We start from the raw sequence: 17,924 nt of genomic DNA, 5'->3' as shown, positions 1-17,924 counted from the left end.
GCTAAACAGTACCATCAAGTAGAGATCGGAGCCACTTACACCCCCCATCTCTACAAGGCAAATAGGCCTGAGAATCAGTGCAGCAGGCCCTTCCCCCAGGCCAGCACAAACCCCTTGCATGTACCAAGTCTACTGATCATAAAGTGCTGCAGAGCTTTAGCTCTAGGGGAAATAGGATCTAGCTTCTTTTGACAAGCAGACCCAAACACACCTAGGATCTAATTTTTTGTTGTTGTTGTTTTGTTTTGTTTTTGTTTTTTCTCGACAAAATGACAAGACGGAATTCATCCCAAAAGAAAGAACAGGAAGTAGAAGTAACAGCCAGGGATTTAACCAATACAAATATAAGTAAGATGTCTGAACTAGAATTTATTTATTTATTTATTTTTATTTATTTTTAAGATTTTATTTATTTGACAGAGAGACACAGCGAGAGAGGGAACACAAGCAGGGGGAGTGGGAGAGGGAGAAACAGGCTTCCCGCAGAGTGGGGAGCCCGATGCAGGGCTCAATCTCAGGACCCTGGGATCATGACCTGAGCCGAAGGCAGATGCTTAACGACTGAGCCACCCAGGCGCCCCAACTTTTATTTATTTTTAAAAGGTGTTTTTATTTGAGAAAGAGAGAGAGAGTACATTAGCGGGGGAGGGGGGCAGAGGGAGAACAAACTCCCCACTGAGCGGGGAGCTGGACGTGGGGCTCCATCCAGGGACTCCGGGATTATGACCTGAGCCGAAGGTAGACGCCCAACCAACTGAGCCACCCAGGTACCTCTACACTAGAATTTAAAACAATGATTATAAGAATACTACCTGGGTTTGAAAAAAACATAGAAGACACTAGAGAATCCCTTACTGTAGAGTTAAAATAACTGGAATCTAGTCAGACCGAAATTAAAATGCTATAACTGAGATGCAAACCCTAATGGATGCCATAACAATGAGGATGAACAAAGCAGAGAAATGAATCAGTGATATAGAAGATAGAATTATGGAAAAAAATGAAGCTGAAAAGAAGAGGGAAAGGTATTGGATCATGAAGGTAGACTTAGGGAACTCAGCAGCTTCTTAAAACATAGTAACATTCTTATCATAGGAGTCCCACAAAGTGATGAGAAAGAAAAAGGAGCAGAAAGTTTACTTGAGCAAATTAACTGAAAACTTTCCTGATCTAGGGAAGGACACAGTTATTGAAATCCAAGAAGCCCAGAGAACTCCCATTAAATTCAACAAAGGCCAGGCATCACCTAGACATACATAGTCAAATTCACAAAATACACAAAGAATCCTGAAAGCAGCAAGGGAAAAAGTCCTTAACCTACAAGGGAATCAGGTTCACAGCAGATTTGTCCACAGAAACTTGCAGGCCAGAAGAGAATGGCAGGATATATTCAATGTGCTGAATGGGAAAATTATGCAGCTGAGAATACTTTATCCAGCAAGGCTGTCATTCAGAATGGAAGAAGAGATAAAGAGTTTCCCAGAAAAACAAAAACTAAAGGAATTCGTGACCACTAAACCAGCCCTGCAAGGAGTATTAAAGGGGACCCTTGAGCGGGAAGGAGAGACCCAAAGTAACAAAGACTAGGAAGGAACAGAGACAGTCTATAGGAACAGCAACTTTACAGGTAATATAATGGCACTAAATTCATAGCTTTCAGTAATTACTGTGAATGTAAACGGACTAAATGCTCCAATCAAAAGACATAGGGTATCAGAATGGATAAAAAAAAAAAAAAGACCCATCTATATGCTGCCTACAAGAGACTCATTTTAGACCTAAAGACACCTGCAGATTGAAAGTGAGGGGATGTGAATGTATGTCAGAAGAAAGCCAGAGTATCCATACTTACGTCAGACAAACAAGGCTGTAACAATGAGATGAAAGGCATTATATCATAATTAAGAGATCTATCCATCAATAAGATCTAACAATTGTAAATATTTATGCCCCCAGCTTAGCACCCAAATATATAAATCAATTAATAACAAACATAAAGTCATTAATAATACAATGATAGGAGGGGACTTTAACACCCCACTTAAAGCAATGGGCAGATCATCTAAGCAGAAAATCAAGGAAATAATGGCTTTGAATGACACACTGGACCTGATGGACTTAACTTATATTCAGAACATTTCATCCTAAAGCAGCAGAATACACATTCTTTTCGAGTGTACGTGGAACATTCTCTAGAAAAGATCACATACTGGGTCACACGCAAATCAGCCCTCAACAAGTACAAAATGATCGAGATCATTCCATGCATATTTTCAGACCACAATGCTATGAAACTTGAAGTCAACCACAAGAAAAAAATTTGGAAAGACCACAAATACATGGAGGTTAAAGAACATCCTGCTAAAAGAATGAATGGGTTAACCAGGAAATTAAAGAAGAAATAAAAAAGTACTTGGAAGCAAATGAAAATGAAAACACAATAGTCCAAAATTTTGGGGATGCAGCAAAGGCAGTCCTAAGAGGGAAGTATATTTGCAATACAGGCCTTCCTCAAGAAGCAAGAAAAGTCTCAAATATACAAGCTAACCTTACACCTAAAGGAGCTAGAAAAGGAGCAGCAAATAAAGCCTGAAGCCAACAGAAGGAAAAATAAAGATTAGAGTGGAAATAAATGATACAGAAACAAACAAAAAAACCCAGAATGGATCAATGAAACCAAGAGCTGGTTCTTTGAAAGAATTAATAAAATTGATAAACCCTTAGCCAGACTTATCAAAAAGAAAAGAGAAAGGATCTAAATAAATAAAACCATCAATGAAAGGGAAGAGATCACAACCAACACCACAGAAATACAAATAATCATAAGAGAATATTATGAAAAATAATATGCCAACAAACTGGACAATCTGGACAAAATGGATAAATTCCTAGAAACATACAAACTACCAAAACTAAAACAGGAAGAAATAGATGATCTGAACAGACCCATAACCAGCAAAGATACTAAATCAGTAATCAAAAATCTCCCAACAAACAAAAGTCCAGGGCTAGATGGCTTTCTAGGGGAGTTCTACCAGACATTTAAAGAAGAGTTAACACCTGTTCTTAAACTGTTCCAAAAAATAGAAATGGAAGGAAAACTTCCAAACTCCTTCTACGATGCTAGTATTACCTTGATCCCAAAACCAGACAAAGACCCCACTAAAAAGGAGAATTACACACCAATATCCCTGATGAACATGGATGCAAAAATTCTCAAGATACTAGCAAATTGAATCCAACAGTACATTAAAAGAATCATTCACCATGATCAAGTGGGATTTATTCCTTGGCTGCGGGGGTGGTTCAATATTCACAAATAAATCAATGTGATACATTAGCTTAATAAAAGAAAGGATAAGAACCATATGATCCTCTCAATAGATGCATAGAAAGCATTTGACAAAATACAGCATCCATTCTTGATAAAAACCCTCAACAAAGTAGGTATAGATGGAACATACCTTAACATCACAAAAGCCGTATATGAAAGACCCACAGCTGATGTCAGTGGGGATACCCATAGCTCTCCTCAGTGGGGAAAAACTGAGAGCTTTTCCTCTAAGGTCAGGAACAAGACTATTTAACATAGTACTGGAAGTCTTAGCCTCAGCAATCAAGACAACAAAAAGAAATAAAAGGCATCCAAATTGGCAGGGAAGAAGTCAAACTTGCATTATTTGCAGATGACATGATACTCTATGCAGAAAACCCAAAGACTCCACCAAAAAATTGCTAGAACTAATACATGAATTCAGCAAAGTCACAGGATATACTATCAGTGTACAGAAATCTATTGCATTTCTGTACACCAGTAATGAAGCAGCAGGAAAAGAAATCAACGAATTGATCCCATTTACAATTGCACCAAAAACTGTAAGATACCTAGGAATAAACCTAACCAAAGAGGTAAAAGTTCTGTATTCAGAAAACTATAGAACATTTATGAAAGAGATTGAAGAGGGCACAAAGAAATGGGAAAACATCCTATGCTCATGGATCGGAAGAACAGACATTGTTAAAATGTCTAGACTACCCAAAGCAATCTACACATTTCATGCAATCCCGATCAAAACATCACGAGCACTCTTCACACAGATAGAACAAGCAATCCTAAAATTTGTACGGAACCACAAAAGACCCCAAATATCCAAAGCAACCCTGAAAAAGAAAAGCAAAGCTGGAGGCATCACAATTCTGGACATCAAGCTCTATTACAAAGCTGTGATCAGCAAGACAGTGTGATACTGGCACAAAAACAGACACAGATCAATGGAATAGAATAGAAAACCCAGGAATGGACCTACAACTCTGTGGTCAACTAATCTTTAACAAAGCAGGAAAGAATATCCAGTGGAAAAAAGACAGCCTCTTCAACAAATGGTGTTGGGAAAACTGGACTGCTTTCTTATACCTTACATAAAAATAAACTCAAAATGGATGACAGACCTAAATGTGAGACAGGAAACCATCAAAATCCTAAAGGAGAACACAGGCAGCAACCTCTTTGACCTCGGCTGCAGCAACTTCTTGCTAGACATGTCTCAGGAGGCAAGGGAAACAAAAGCAAAAATGAACTATTGGGACTTCATCAGGATAAAAAGCTTCTGCACAGTGAAGGAAACGATCAACAAAACTAAAAGGCAGCCTATGGAATGGGAGAAGATATTTGCAAATGACATATCTGATGAAAGGTTAGTATCCAAAATCTAAGAACTTACCAAACTCAACACCTAAAAAACAAATAATCCAGTTAAGAAATGGGCAGAAGACAAATAGACATTTTTCCAAAGAAGACGTCCAGGTGGCTAAGAGGCACATGAAAAGATGCTTAACATCACTCATCATCAGGGAAATACGGATCAAAACCACGATGAGATAACACCTCACATCTGTTCGAATGGCTAACATTAACAACACAAGAAACAACAGGTGTTGGCGAGGATGTGGAGAAAGGGGAACTCTCTTACACTGTTAGTGGGAATGCAAACTGGTGCAGCTGCTCTGGAAAACAGTATGGAGGTTCCTCAAAAAGTTAAAAGTAGAACTACCCTATAATCCAGCAATTGCACTACTGGGTATTTACCCAAAGGTTATAAAAATACATGTTTGAAGGGATACATGCACCCCAGTGTTTATAGTAGCATTATCAACACTAGCCAAACAATGGAGAGAGCCCAAATGTTCATTAACTGATGAATGGATAAAGAATATGTGGCGCATATATACAATGAAATATTACTCACCCATCAAAAAGAATGAAATCTTGTCATTTGCAACCCCGTGGATGGAGCTAGAGTGTATTACGCTAAGCGAAATAAGTTAGAGAAAGACAAATACCATATGGTTTCATTCATGTGGAATTTAAGAAACAAAACAGGTGAACATATGGGGGAGGGAGGAGATGAAAATTAAAAAGAGGGAAACAAACCATAAGAGACTCTTTTTTTTTTTTTAAAGATTTTATTTATTTATTTATTCATTTGAGAGAGCGAGAATGAGAGAGAGAGCACACATGAGAGGAGGGAGGGTCAGAGGGAGAAGCAGACTCCCCGCTGAGCAGGGAGCCCGATGCGGGACTCGATCCAGGGACTCCAGGATCATGACCTGAGCCGAAGGCAGTCGCTTAACCAACTGAGCCACCCAGGTGCCCCCAAACTATAAGAGACTCTTAAAGATAGAGAACAAACAGGGTTGATGGAGGGAGGTGGCGGGAATGGGCTCGGTGAGTGATGGGTATTAAGGAGGACACTTGTTATGATGAGCACTGGGTGTTGTATGTAAGTGATGAATCTCTGAATTCTCCTGAAGCTAATATTGCACTGTATGTTGAATATAAATTAAAAGTTTGAGAAAGAAAAAAATGACATTTTAATGAATTAGAGGTTAGGTTATTCAAAGAGAAAGCTTGTTTACCTCTCCTATTTTTTGTTGTTTGTTTTAAATAGGTCTTCTCAAAGTAAACTAAGGAGAACATTTATATCTCTTGTCAGAGTTTCAAGAGTTTTTAATACAGTATGAGTGAAGTGGAGAGTTAAAGTAGTGGCTTATTTGTTCATCTCTGGCTGTGTTATCTATTACTACATAACAAATTCCTCCAAAAATTAGGAACTGAAAACATTTATCTCCATGCAGTTTCTGAGGATCAGGAATCTGGATGTAGCTTAGTTGAGTAATTCTGGCTCAGGGTCTCTTATTAGATTATAGTCAAAGGCTATAATCTCAGCAGGCTCAATTAGGGCTGAAGGATTTTCTTCTAAATTCAGTTGTGTGGTTGTTGGCAGGCCTTAGCTCTTCACCACATAGGTCTCTCAGTAGAGTTGTTTGACATGGAAGCTGGCTTCCTCCAAAGTGAGTGATTCAAGAGAGAAAGAGGGTGATCAAGATGGAATCCATAATGTCTTTTAGAATCTAATCTCAGAGGTACCATGCCATCGCTTCTGTCATAGTCTTGCTCACATAGACCAATCCTGATTCATTGTGGGAGAGACAACTATACAGGGATGGAATGCCAACAGGTAGGGATTGCTATAGCCCCCCTTGAAGGCTGGCTGCCGCACTCCGCTAAGGACTCCTGCGTCTGCCTCTCAGTGTTCAGAAAGACAGGGATAGGACAGTTGGTATTGGCTTCTCCAGTCTATCTCTTCCTCTGCTGTGTCCCCCATCTCCCTCACCCAGGGGAGACAGAAGGGTGATTTCTCTCTGCTACCAGAATCAGCAGTTTTCTCTCTTCACCTTCCCACCTGGAGACCCTCTGAGTATGCCTCAAGGCCATGAAACTCTCAACATTGCCTCTCCTACTCCTCTTGAAGAGTAGTTTGATTGAGCTTTTTGCCAAATGTGCCCATATTTTATTAACCAGATTGTTTCTCCATCACAGGATACAGCTATGAGCAAACTCTGGTTCAAACAAGATGATAAGTTTTTCTTGCCAAAGGCTTGTCTCAACTTTGAATTTTTCAGGTATGTAAAATGAATCTGGCTACAAAGTTTCTTTTAAAAATCAATGATCCCATTCCTAAAAGTTGTCTTTGCTTCAGGGATGACCCATGTGTAGAAATGAAAGAAACTAGAGTTATGTAGCCTGGACCAGGGAAGGCTGCTGCTGGTAAGGGATATTGTAAAAGTCAAGGGTGTCAGTTCTTCCTTTGCACTGATGAGCACACCCTTTAACTGACGTGATTTATGTTAGCCATTAGGAGGACCCTTCCTAGCCTTCAGGACTTTGGAGTCTGGGGAGGCTGTAGACTCACCCAGAAATTTCATTCAGGAAAGATTAAATAATTGAGGGTGTTTTCTGATGTAGTTTCGGTTTTGTATTCTGAAACTCGCCCAGAGGGGGAGGTAGTAGTTACTACATGGTTTTGAGTCTTTTCCAGCCTTTAAACATCTGAAGCCCTTAGATATTGTTTTCTCTGTTCTTGGCGTGGTCACTTAAAAATGATTTAATTAAAAAAGAAGAACATGTTTAGTAACATTTATGAATACTACTGTTGGAATGATTTCTCAATATAAATCTGCAGTTCATCTCTGTTTCCTTTTATTTATTTCTGTAGTAAAGTATATCATCCAGTTCAAATTTTACTTTGTGAGTTTGTACTGCATAATTTTTATTTAAAATTCAATGGTGTGTGTTTATGAAATAAATCTAGCATCATGTAATAACGTTCACTAATTTTTATTGATTGACTTGACATGAAACTTAAACTAAATGCATTTTAAATGTTTTGGAATAGGGAAAAAGAAACTCTAAGTAGAAAATTAGTATTTCACCAACATGTATGGATGAGCTTGTAGGGGGATGCAAACATTGTATTTTATAGCACGAGATTCGTGGACTTATCTGGAGCTATGCTGAGATTGTTTACTTTTCACACTAAACATGAACTGTCTGGCTGTGGCTTATTGTTGGTAGAAAGTATTACAAAGCTGGTTTTATTTTTTGATATTCAGAGTGTTTTTGTAACATTCCAAGCAGCTTGTCACCACTTTCCCATTTGACTTCTATGATTGTGAATTTCTCTACCTTTTGAGAGACCATTTGATATTTTTGCATTCTCTACACTATCCAGTGCAGTTCTTAGAACTAAAAACATCTACTTCCCAAAAGTCCCTCTCTCCGTGTTCTGCTATTCCTAGAGCTCACACTGTTAGGTTTCTTGTATATTCTTTAAGACATTTTGTGTGTGTATACCCTTTTAGTATCTTCAGAAATAGGATTATATTACACATACTTAGTTACAGTTTTAAAAACTCTGATCCATATTTAAGCATATAGCACCTGAATACAAAATAAAATTTTTTTTCATTAACAAATGAACCAGAATGTAAGCATTGTGGTTGAATCATGTTCTCTCTTACAGCTCACCAGCACAGTTGCTGTGCTTGCAGCATTTTAGGACACTTCTTGGAATTGCATTCTAAGCTTGAGCCATATGGCTCTGAGCTCCCAGACTTGGCTTTTTCTGGCTTTTCACTTCCACGTGAGATCGGCACACAGGTGCCTGTGGGGCCAAGCCCTTCCTAGATTCTCTTTTATTTGATAATTTTGCTTTTGTGAATTGTGCTGTGCGTTTCTGAGCTGTTGTTTGCCTAAAGAAGGAAGTGTGTCATGTATATAATACAGTACTTAAAAAATTCAGTGACCGAGCATTCATTTAGATTTTCTTTCTTTCTTTTTTTTTTAAGATTTTATTTGTTTGGGCGCCTGCGTGACTCAGTTGGTTAAGCGACTGCCTTCGGCTCAGGTCATGATCCTGGGGTCCTGGGATTGAGGCCCCCATCGGGCTCCCTGCTCCACGGGGAGCCTGCTTCTCCCTCTGACCCTCTCCCCTCTCATGCTGTTTCCCTCTCTCTCTCAAATAAATGAATAAAATCTTAAAAAAAAAAAAAGATTTTATTTGTTTATTTGACAGAGAGGGAACACAAGCAGGGGGAGTGGGAGAGGGAGAAGCAGGCTTCCCACCGAGCAGGGAGCCCAATGCGGGGCTCGATCCCAGGACCCCGGGATCACGACCTGAGCTGAAGGCAGACGCTTAACGACTGAGCCACCCAGGCGCCCCAATCCATTTAGATTTTCTGGATAGAGAATGTTTATGTAGTTAGAGAATTTTCTCTTTGATTTTAATTCTCTTAGCGGCTAAGCCTCCTCTATTTTTGTTTCATTATCAGCTTTGATAAAATTGTTGCCTTTGCTGTCAGTACAGTAGTTATATTTACTGTGCTACAGATATAGTGAAAGTTTAATTTGCTGCCAAACAAGCCAAGCAGGCACCTGGCCTTGGGTCCTTTGCACTGGCTGTTTCCTCAACCGGTCCCACCCAGATATCCCCAGAGCTTGCTCCTTTGCTTCCTTCAGGTCTAGGCCCAGATGTCACCTTATGAGAGAGGCATTGATTATCTATCTTATGTAAATTAGCAGTCTTCTCTTACTACCACCACCTTCACTCCTGTTCCTCTTACCCTGCTTAATTTTTTTCATAGCACTATCCCCACTTGATATATTAAAATTTATTCTCTCCTCTAACTAGACTATTAAACTCTGTCAGGTCAGTGACTTTGCCTGATTTTATTCCCAGTACCTAGAGAAGGGCCTAGCACTAGGCTCTTCTGAACCATACCTGCTTCCGTGTATTATAGTAGTAAGCGTGTGATACACATTTGTTGAGTGAATGACTCTTACTTGTTTGTCATAAAGGTAAGTGAGGTCATATAATCCAATGAGTAGGTCATTTGACTTGCATTTGAATCCGAATTCTGCCATTACCCGCCCAGGTTACATGCAGAAAGCTGTGTTTCTTATTCAAGAAATGATTAAGTTAGGTGATCTCTGTGGTCCTATTTAGTTTTTGTACTCTCTGATTGTTTCCTCATTTTGGTTGCTCTTTTTCACTTTGTTTTTTTTTTTTTTTTAAGATTTTATTGATTTATTGGTCAGAGAGAGAGAGCACAAGCAGGGGGAGCGGCAGGCAGAGGGAGAAGCAGGCTTCCCACTGAGCAGGGAGCCCGATGCGGGACTTGATCCCAGGACCCCGGGATCATGACCCGAGCCAAAGGCAGACGCTTAACTGAGCCACCCAGGCGTCCCTTAAGTATTTTTTTTTTATTTTAATATTTTTTCATAGCTCTCTCTGCAGTTATATGGTGGGAATTATCAATTATTTTACTGACAGTGCTATAGCTTTATTGGTTTGGGGGGAAACTCAGAGATGAGTTAACATTTCACAGGTCTCCGTTTTCTTGTTTAAGTTCAAAAATCACAGCACACAAACTTCTCAGTCTCATACTCAGGTCCACCCAGGGTATGGCTTGCTTAGAGGGAGGAAGACATGCTAATGTCGGATGAGCTCTGTTGGTCATGCCTCCTTTTTTTTTTTAATTTATTTTTTAATTTTAAATAATCTCTGCACCCAGTGTGGGACTAGAGCTCACGACCCCAACATCAGGAGTCTTATACTTTTCTAACTGAGCCCGCCAGGTGCCCAACCATGCCTCCTCCTTTTAACCTCAACGCAGGCATGCCTTTTAGCCTGTTCCCACTCCTTACCTGCCCTGCATTTTTTTTTTTAAAGATTTTATTTATTTGACAAAGAGAGCACAAGTAGGCAGAGGCAGAGGGAGAAGCAGACTCCCTGCTCAGCGGGGAGCCCGACACGGGACTCGATCCCAGGACCCTGGGATCATGACCTGAGCCAAAGGCAGACGCTTAACTGACTGAGCCACCCAGGCGCCCCAGCCCTGCATTTCTAACTTGTCAGTTTGGCCACACACCATCTGGGGCAAACAGTTGTTTCTCCCTCCTCGCCACCACCAGCACACATGGCATACTTTGGGCTTCTTTTTCAGACATCTTGTGGTTTTTTGCCTCCCGAGAAGAACAGACTCAAGAATTCAAACCATATCTTCAGGAAATGATAATAACCGATGTTCACTTTCTTGATCCATCTCAAAAGGCCACATCACATTGGGAAGTAATAAATCAGCTATTTTACTGTCAACATTTTCTTCCAGCCCATTTGCTTATGTGGACCCCTTGCACTGTAACATGGCCTATTTGTACCTTGAGCTCCTCAAAGACTCACTCAACGAGTATGCATATGCAGCAGAGCTAGCAGGCTTGAGCTATGACCTCCAAAATACCATCTATGGGATGTATGTAAGTACCCACGTCTTAGAGCCTTCCACTCATCAACATTTTTTTATATTGATTTGATGGAAGCGTTTTTGATTGAGGGTATGAGTTTAATTTCTTTAAAAAAAAATATGGCTAATCATATTTTCTCATTTAATTTTTCAGTTAGCTCTTATTCTAAGTATTCAGTGATTACATTCACATTATGCAAATTTTCCTTGATTTCTGTTTTTATTTTTTTTTAAACATCTTTCATCAGATTGTCATATTTTCCTCCTCAAACAAAATGGGACCCTGATTGAGGTTTAAATCTCACCCATTCTCTATGTGAAATCTTGGTCTTTGACAACAGAATGATGTCTTCCTGGCATTGTAAAACAAGGTTGGCTGATTCTGTTTCCCTAGACATTCAGATCATGAGGCTGCATATCCATACTCTTCGGTCATGTTTCTTCATTACCATGCCACTGCTTGAGGTATCAAAGCATTTCTTTTGTTTTTCTTTTTGTTAGTCGCTACATTTATGCTGATCCTCTCCATTGCAACATGACATACCTGTTTATCAGGTTATTGAAGGATGATTTAAAAGAGTATACATATGCAGCACGCCTCTCAGGTTTGAGCTATGGCATTGCATCAGGAATGAATGCAATACTTGTAAGTAAAATGAAAACCAAAGAAAAGGTGCCACACCGTTTAAGCATTATGTTGAGCTTGGGAAAACTATTAACTTCTGCATTTTTTAAACAAGAAGGTTGATGGTTTTTTCCTTGCACCTTTTTGATGATTGAAGAACTCAAATTAGTAGTAGTTCCACTAATGAATGATTCAGTAGAGTTTCGTGCAATTTGTGAACATGTATGTGTGCTACATTTATTTGCATGTTCCTCTGCTTGAAATGTGAAACACACTAATTCTGAAAGCATGTTCTTTCCATGTGCTTGACTGTATTAACATCTGTAAGTGAAAAATAACTGTAGTTATTGTTGTGGTGCTTGAATTTCACTCCTCTGTAAGCTTCCTTTATTTTTGCTGACAGCAGTAGAATCCTGTGTTCAAATACATTTGATGTTTTCATTTAATTTATTTTGTAGCATGCACCATTAACTACTTTTAAGTGTGTTTTAAAATAAGCATTATTAAAAACATCCAAAGAAATAACTAGATTTTTTTCTCCTAAAACTATTTCTGTTGTGTTTCCAAGCTTTTATCTCATTTCCAAATTAACATCCCTTCTATGGCACACATTCATCTTCACTTTTCTTGAAAAAATATTGTACATTTTAGTAACAACTAAAATGAGAGCATGTGCTGTGTACTCTGTACTCCTCTTTATGAATTCTTATGCAAAAGGTTTTAGGGTTTTAAAATTTTATTTTGCAGTGCCTTTTTTTTTTCCCCCACAAGTAAAATTTCCAGTAGTTTTCATTTAATGTGTAAGTGTGTACATAACTAACCATTTTCAGCATCTAGGGAAATTTGAAGCTCAGAGATCAAAATAAACTCCAAATAGAAAAGTAATAATCTGTTATTTATTTTTTGCTATTGAGTTTTAGTAGCATATTACCATTAAAATAGGTAGTTTTTAATTTATGACAGAATGAGCTTTCTGCTAGTTGTTAATCTAGTTCCCATGGTACATGATGTGCTGTCCATGGCCAGTAATGACCTTCACTCCTGAGGTTCTTACCTATCATTTTGTATAAGGTAGAGGCTTTCTTGGGTATTCTAGTTGCGGTGTGTCCTTTATTGCTGTGGGTGCCATTGTGTGGAAATATAATAATAGGCATTCCCAGCTTTCCCCAGTGTTCAGTTTTGGAGACTATTAAATTGTCCCAAGACAAAAATCCTGATAGTACAGACAGTGTGTCCTCACAGTACATCTGTTTTGCCGTTGGCTTTTGATTCATCAGGAGAACTCATTAAACAAGCAATGGTGAGATGTGTAGATCCTTTTTGGGCAACATTGAATGACAAAAATGGCAAAATGCCACAAAAATAGACACACCCACACACGAAATTGGAGCTGCCTGACATCGCCAAAGAGGAATTTAAAAAAATATTTAAATAGAAACAATTTTGAGACCTACCTAACAGTTGGCTAGATGATACTACTGGTAATTTTTACCTTCTTACCACATCTATAAAAACCTTAAGCCTGCCATTCCTTAGAAGTTATTTTTGAAGATAAAACTTAAAACACAGTCTGTAGTTAATTTTGATTTAATGAGAGCTTGAATTTTGATGATGTGGTGTGTTCTGTAATCTGGCATCAGGTGAGTTTTCCTGTTGTTGACTTTGTTTAGGAATAGCAAAATAGGCTTTTGGGTTATTAGTAAATAAAGATGGTTAATATTCTCTTCCTAAGCTAAATTATATTTATGAGAAGATAAATCAGTTGAATTTCTTCTTCACTTTTATTTTAATATACCTGGCTTTGGGATTTTCTCGGTGTTTAAAAATCAAGCTTAAGGTGTTTAAAAATCAAGCTTAAGGTGTTTATTTGGAGGTTTTTTTCGTGATATTTTTGGACTTCTAATACCCTGAACTTTTTTTTGTAGCTCTCGGTGAAAGGTTACAATGACAAGCAGCCGATTTTGCTAAAGAAGATTATTGAGAAAATGGCTACCTTTGAGATTGATGAAAAAAGATTTGAAATTATCAAAGAGGCAGTAAGTTTTCTGAACTCATTTTTGTAATCTTGTTGTTGTTCATAAACATAAGGTGGTAATTTTGCCTTATTGTGAACATTTTTTTTTTTTTAAGATTTTATTTATTTATTTGACAGAGAGAGAGATCAGGAACACAAGCAGGGGGAATGGGAGAGGGAGAAGCAGGCTTTCCGCAGAGCAGGGAGCCCGATGCGGGGCTCGATCCCAGGACCCTGCGATCACGACCTGAGCCGAAGGCAGACGCTTAACAACTGAGCCACCCAGGCGCCCTATTGTGAACATTCTTGAGAAAAGGAGAAGCACTACTACTCCTATGGCAGTCCTCTCACCCTGTCTTTGCTAAGTCCTATGCTCTCCTCAGAAAGTGACCCTGGGTGACTTGGGGACACCTGACCCTCAAGAGCTGGGCAGGTTGCAGCACTGACTTTCAGAGAGAAGCCTGAGGTAGACCTAGTAGCTGTGAGGGACCCCTTGAAAGTTTCATCCACCCTCCACTTCAGAAGGACACATGATTCTGTGACTGAGGTCTGCCTGCCATGAGAACCTTGTCACAATAGGGCAGGCCCTGAAAACTGGGGATGACTTTCTGAGGAGTGAAAGACGTCTCATGGTGAGGACACTTAGAATACATGTCAGACGCTGGGGATAAAGCAGCAGCCCAGACAAAGAAAAAGCACGCCCTTTAAGAATCAGAGAATATTAGAGTAAGCCCCATTCTAAATTACCTCACTTCAAAAAGGAGAAAGAAACAGATATTCCTGCATCCCAGTAACACAGGATTTATGCAGAATGAAGTTTGATTATAGTTGATCTTTTTTTTTTTTTAATGTTTTATTTATTTATTCATGGGAGTCAGAGAGAGAGAGAGAGAGGCAGAGGCAGAGGGAGAAGCAGGCCCCCCACCTAGCAAGGAGCCCGATGCAGGACTCGATCCCAGGACCCTAGGATCATGACCTGAGCCGAAGGCAGACGCTTAACCATCTGAGCCACCTAGGCGCCCCATAGTTGAAATTTTTTAAGTGATTTTAAAGGACTTATAAAATTAATGAACCTGTTTCTCCCTTTACTAGTATATGCGATCTCTTAACAATTTCCGAGCTGAGCAGCCTCACCAGCACGCCATGTACTACCTCCGCCTGCTGATGACTGAAGTGGCCTGGACTAAAGATGAATTAAAAGAAGCCCTGGATGGTAAGGCTTGTTTTCTACTTATAACACTCTTCATTTTTTTCTAAAATCATTATGATTTATCCTGGTATCTAGTGTTTATGCTTTCTAGTAACTTGTAGTTTTATTAAAGCCAGCTGTGCATTGGGGCACCTGGGTGGTTCAGTCGTTAGGCGTCTGCCTTCGGCTCAGGTCATGATCCCAGGGTCCTGGGATCGAGTCCCACGTCGGGCTCCCTGCTCGGCGGGAGGCCTGCTTGTCCCTCTTCCACTCCCCCTGCTTGTGTTCCCTCTCTCGCTGTCTCTCTCTGTCAAATAAATAAATAAAATCTTAAAAAAAAAAAAAAAAACAGCTGTGCATACTTTTTTTTTTTTTTCCCAAATATAAAAACAGTGGTGGCCTTCGAAGTTGCTTTGGTATTCAGGCAGTGTAGCCACATTTGCTGCTTTCAACCTGGACCCATAGCAGGTAGTTATTGCTGTTCATAGATTTCTGTGGCTGACTAAAGGTTTTGATCAAAACACTTACCTTGTTAATATTGAAGTTTTCAGAAGAGGATAAAAGGGCTGAGCTTGAAAGTCTTATCATATAGGAAGCATGCTCAGGCATCTTTGGATTTGTTCAGTTAAAAACTGGAAAATGTGTAAAGCTTAAAGAGTCATTCTTTGTTGCTTTTTTTCTAATCAGAAGTTTTGCTTGAAAGTCCTAAATTCCTTGAGGGCAGTGATTATGCCTTCTTTTTATTCTCTTTTATTTGTTATCCAGTATAAAGTATGTCCTCAGTATGCATCTAATGAATGCCTACTGAATGGAATGAAATTACTTCAGGATTGTTTTATTAGAAAGAATGTAGATTGATAGTACCCTTTATTGTTTTATCTGTCTCCCTTCTCAGCATTACTTTACCAACTAATCTTTTCCCCCACATGCTCAGCAGTAAAAGAATAGTGTTGAATTTTTAATGACATTTTATGACAAGTCCTTATGCTTACTATGTAAGTATAATACTTTTGATGTCTTCAGTGACAAATCGAGCAGAGTATTGACATTTTATTGGTTGCCTCAGACATTGGGTAGGCATATAGATTATAAAATTCATTAGCTAGAACTAATGCATTTTTCTTTTAAAGATTTTATTTATTTATTTGACAGAGACACAGCAAGAGGGGGAACACAAGCAGGGGGAGTGGGAAAGGGAGAAGCAGGCTTCCCGCTGAGCAGGGAGCCCGATGCGGGGCTCAGTCCCAGGACCTGGGATCATGACCTGAACCGAAGGCAGACGCTTAACAACTGAGCCACCCAAGCGCCCCAGAACTAATGCATTTTTAATCCAGACAGTTAATAGACTTTGCAAAATGTTTGAGTCACGTCTAGTTAACAGCAAGAATTTTACCTTTTTTTTTAAATCACATAATTGGTTTAAAAACTATTTTAAAACTTGAACCTGTACTCAGCATAATCAAAAAGCAAAAGGTTTTCATTTTTCCCCCCTTTGTTAGATTCTGGGTCAGATGGTATATAAATTTTAAGCAAAATAAGCTCTATAAAGTATATCATAGGCATATGAAATCTAAAATGTGTTTTTTATAGAGAAAGTGCTTTTTTGGTTGACATTCTCTGCTCAAATAAATAATCCTTCTACTGCGGTGTATGTATATACACATAGAATAATCCAGTAATGTCGACGTGGCTTAATGTGGCAACACTTCAATGTGAGAGGCTGGCTCCCTTGTGGCTGCCAGTCAGTCGGCTGTCCAGGTGCCAGGGTAGTAGGAACCTCAGAGTCCAGTTTGGTTCAACAGCATTTACTGACCGCCTGCTGTGCACCAGGCCCTAGACTTCAGTTGCTTGAGATAAACAGTGATCCATTATAGATGGGGTTTCTTGGATCAAGGAGTTCCAGTCTAGTGGCCACACCTGAATGTAAACAGATCATTTCAGTACAGGCGAAGAGAGTAGGTGTTGTGGTAGAGATCTGCAGAGAGAGCTCACGGGGTCTGGAGAGCAAGCATGCACTTCAAGATTAGTCAGACCAGGGGTCAAGTGCCAGCTCTGCAACTTAACTTACTAGCTTGATGCCTTTGGAAAGAAACTTAAATCTCCTTCACTTTGGTTCTCTCACCTTTAAAATTGTGATAGTAGTGCATACTTTGAGGTTTATAAGATAACACATATAAAGTGACAGACCCAGAGTAAGTAAGTAAGGTTAATTCCCTTCCCATGTCTCTCTTTGAATTTTAGTTACTGTTTTTAGCATCCATGGCAGCAGTTACTAGTATGATGTCCTAATGGAGAAGGAACAACTCTTTCTTATTGAAGAGCCAAATCAATTCATGGAAAAGGAATGAGGGGAACAGAAAAATCACTATTATGGTGCCATAATACTAATTGATACAGTGCACCATTGGATGCTAAAATTAATGAGTAAGGGAAAACAGGATATTTGTATAGTCTCAAAATATATTTTCCCCCAAATAAATATTTATTAATCACAATCGGAAAAGTCAGCATTGATGGGCAGATAGCTTTACCTAATTGCTTGTAGAACATACATGAGTTACTCTGTTATAACTGAAAGATAAAAACAGTGCACTTACAGTAAAGACCTCTGGCAGACAGCACCGTAACCAAGTGGTCAGTGTTAACATCACCAGGACGACAGCATATCAACATCATGTTCCCCTGATGTGATGCATTGATAAGGGCACATTACCTCTGTGGTGTTCTTCCTAGGAGTTGAGTAGTTAAGCTCAGTTTAGTCATGGGAAAACACTGGACAGACTCACAGGGCATTCCATAAAGTAACTGAACAGTACTCTTCAAAAATTTTAGGGTCATAAAAGACCAGGAAAGATGGAAACTGTCATGGATTAGAGGAAACCTACAGCACTAAGGACACATAACTAAATGCAAGGTGGAATCATGGGTTAAATCGTGGAACAGAAAAGGAATAT

The 17,924-nt window shown here is 39.3% G+C and overlaps 1 protein-coding gene across 3 annotated transcripts in view; it reads left to right on the top strand.

Moving 5' to 3' along the window:
• IDE (insulin degrading enzyme) overlaps window positions 1–17,924 on the top strand; it is a 107,001-nt gene that overhangs the window by 73,608 nt on the left and 15,469 nt on the right. For 2 of the 3 annotated variants that reach the window (XM_035025111.1, XM_035025129.1), the window contains 4 exons: window positions 6,881–6,963; window positions 11,011–11,155; window positions 13,693–13,803; window positions 14,874–14,994. In XM_035025111.1, coding sequence (XP_034881002.1) covers window positions 6,881–6,963; window positions 11,011–11,155; window positions 13,693–13,803; window positions 14,874–14,994 — 460 coding nt within the window. Of the gene's footprint in view, window positions 1–6,880; window positions 6,964–11,010; window positions 11,156–11,643; window positions 11,789–13,692; window positions 13,804–14,873; window positions 14,995–17,924 lie in introns of all 3 variants that reach the window. The other variant, XM_035025119.1, reaches the window with a different exon arrangement.

Source organism: Mirounga leonina, unplaced genomic scaffold (genome assembly GCF_011800145.1).
Source record: "Mirounga leonina isolate KUSES-001 unplaced genomic scaffold, KU_Mleo_1.0 Mir_114, whole genome shotgun sequence".
In the NCBI taxonomy this organism is placed as follows: Eukaryota; Metazoa; Chordata; class Mammalia; order Carnivora; family Phocidae; genus Mirounga; species Mirounga leonina.
The sequence above is the reverse complement of the archived record's forward strand: the minus strand, read 5'-3'. Positions and strand labels throughout refer to the sequence as shown.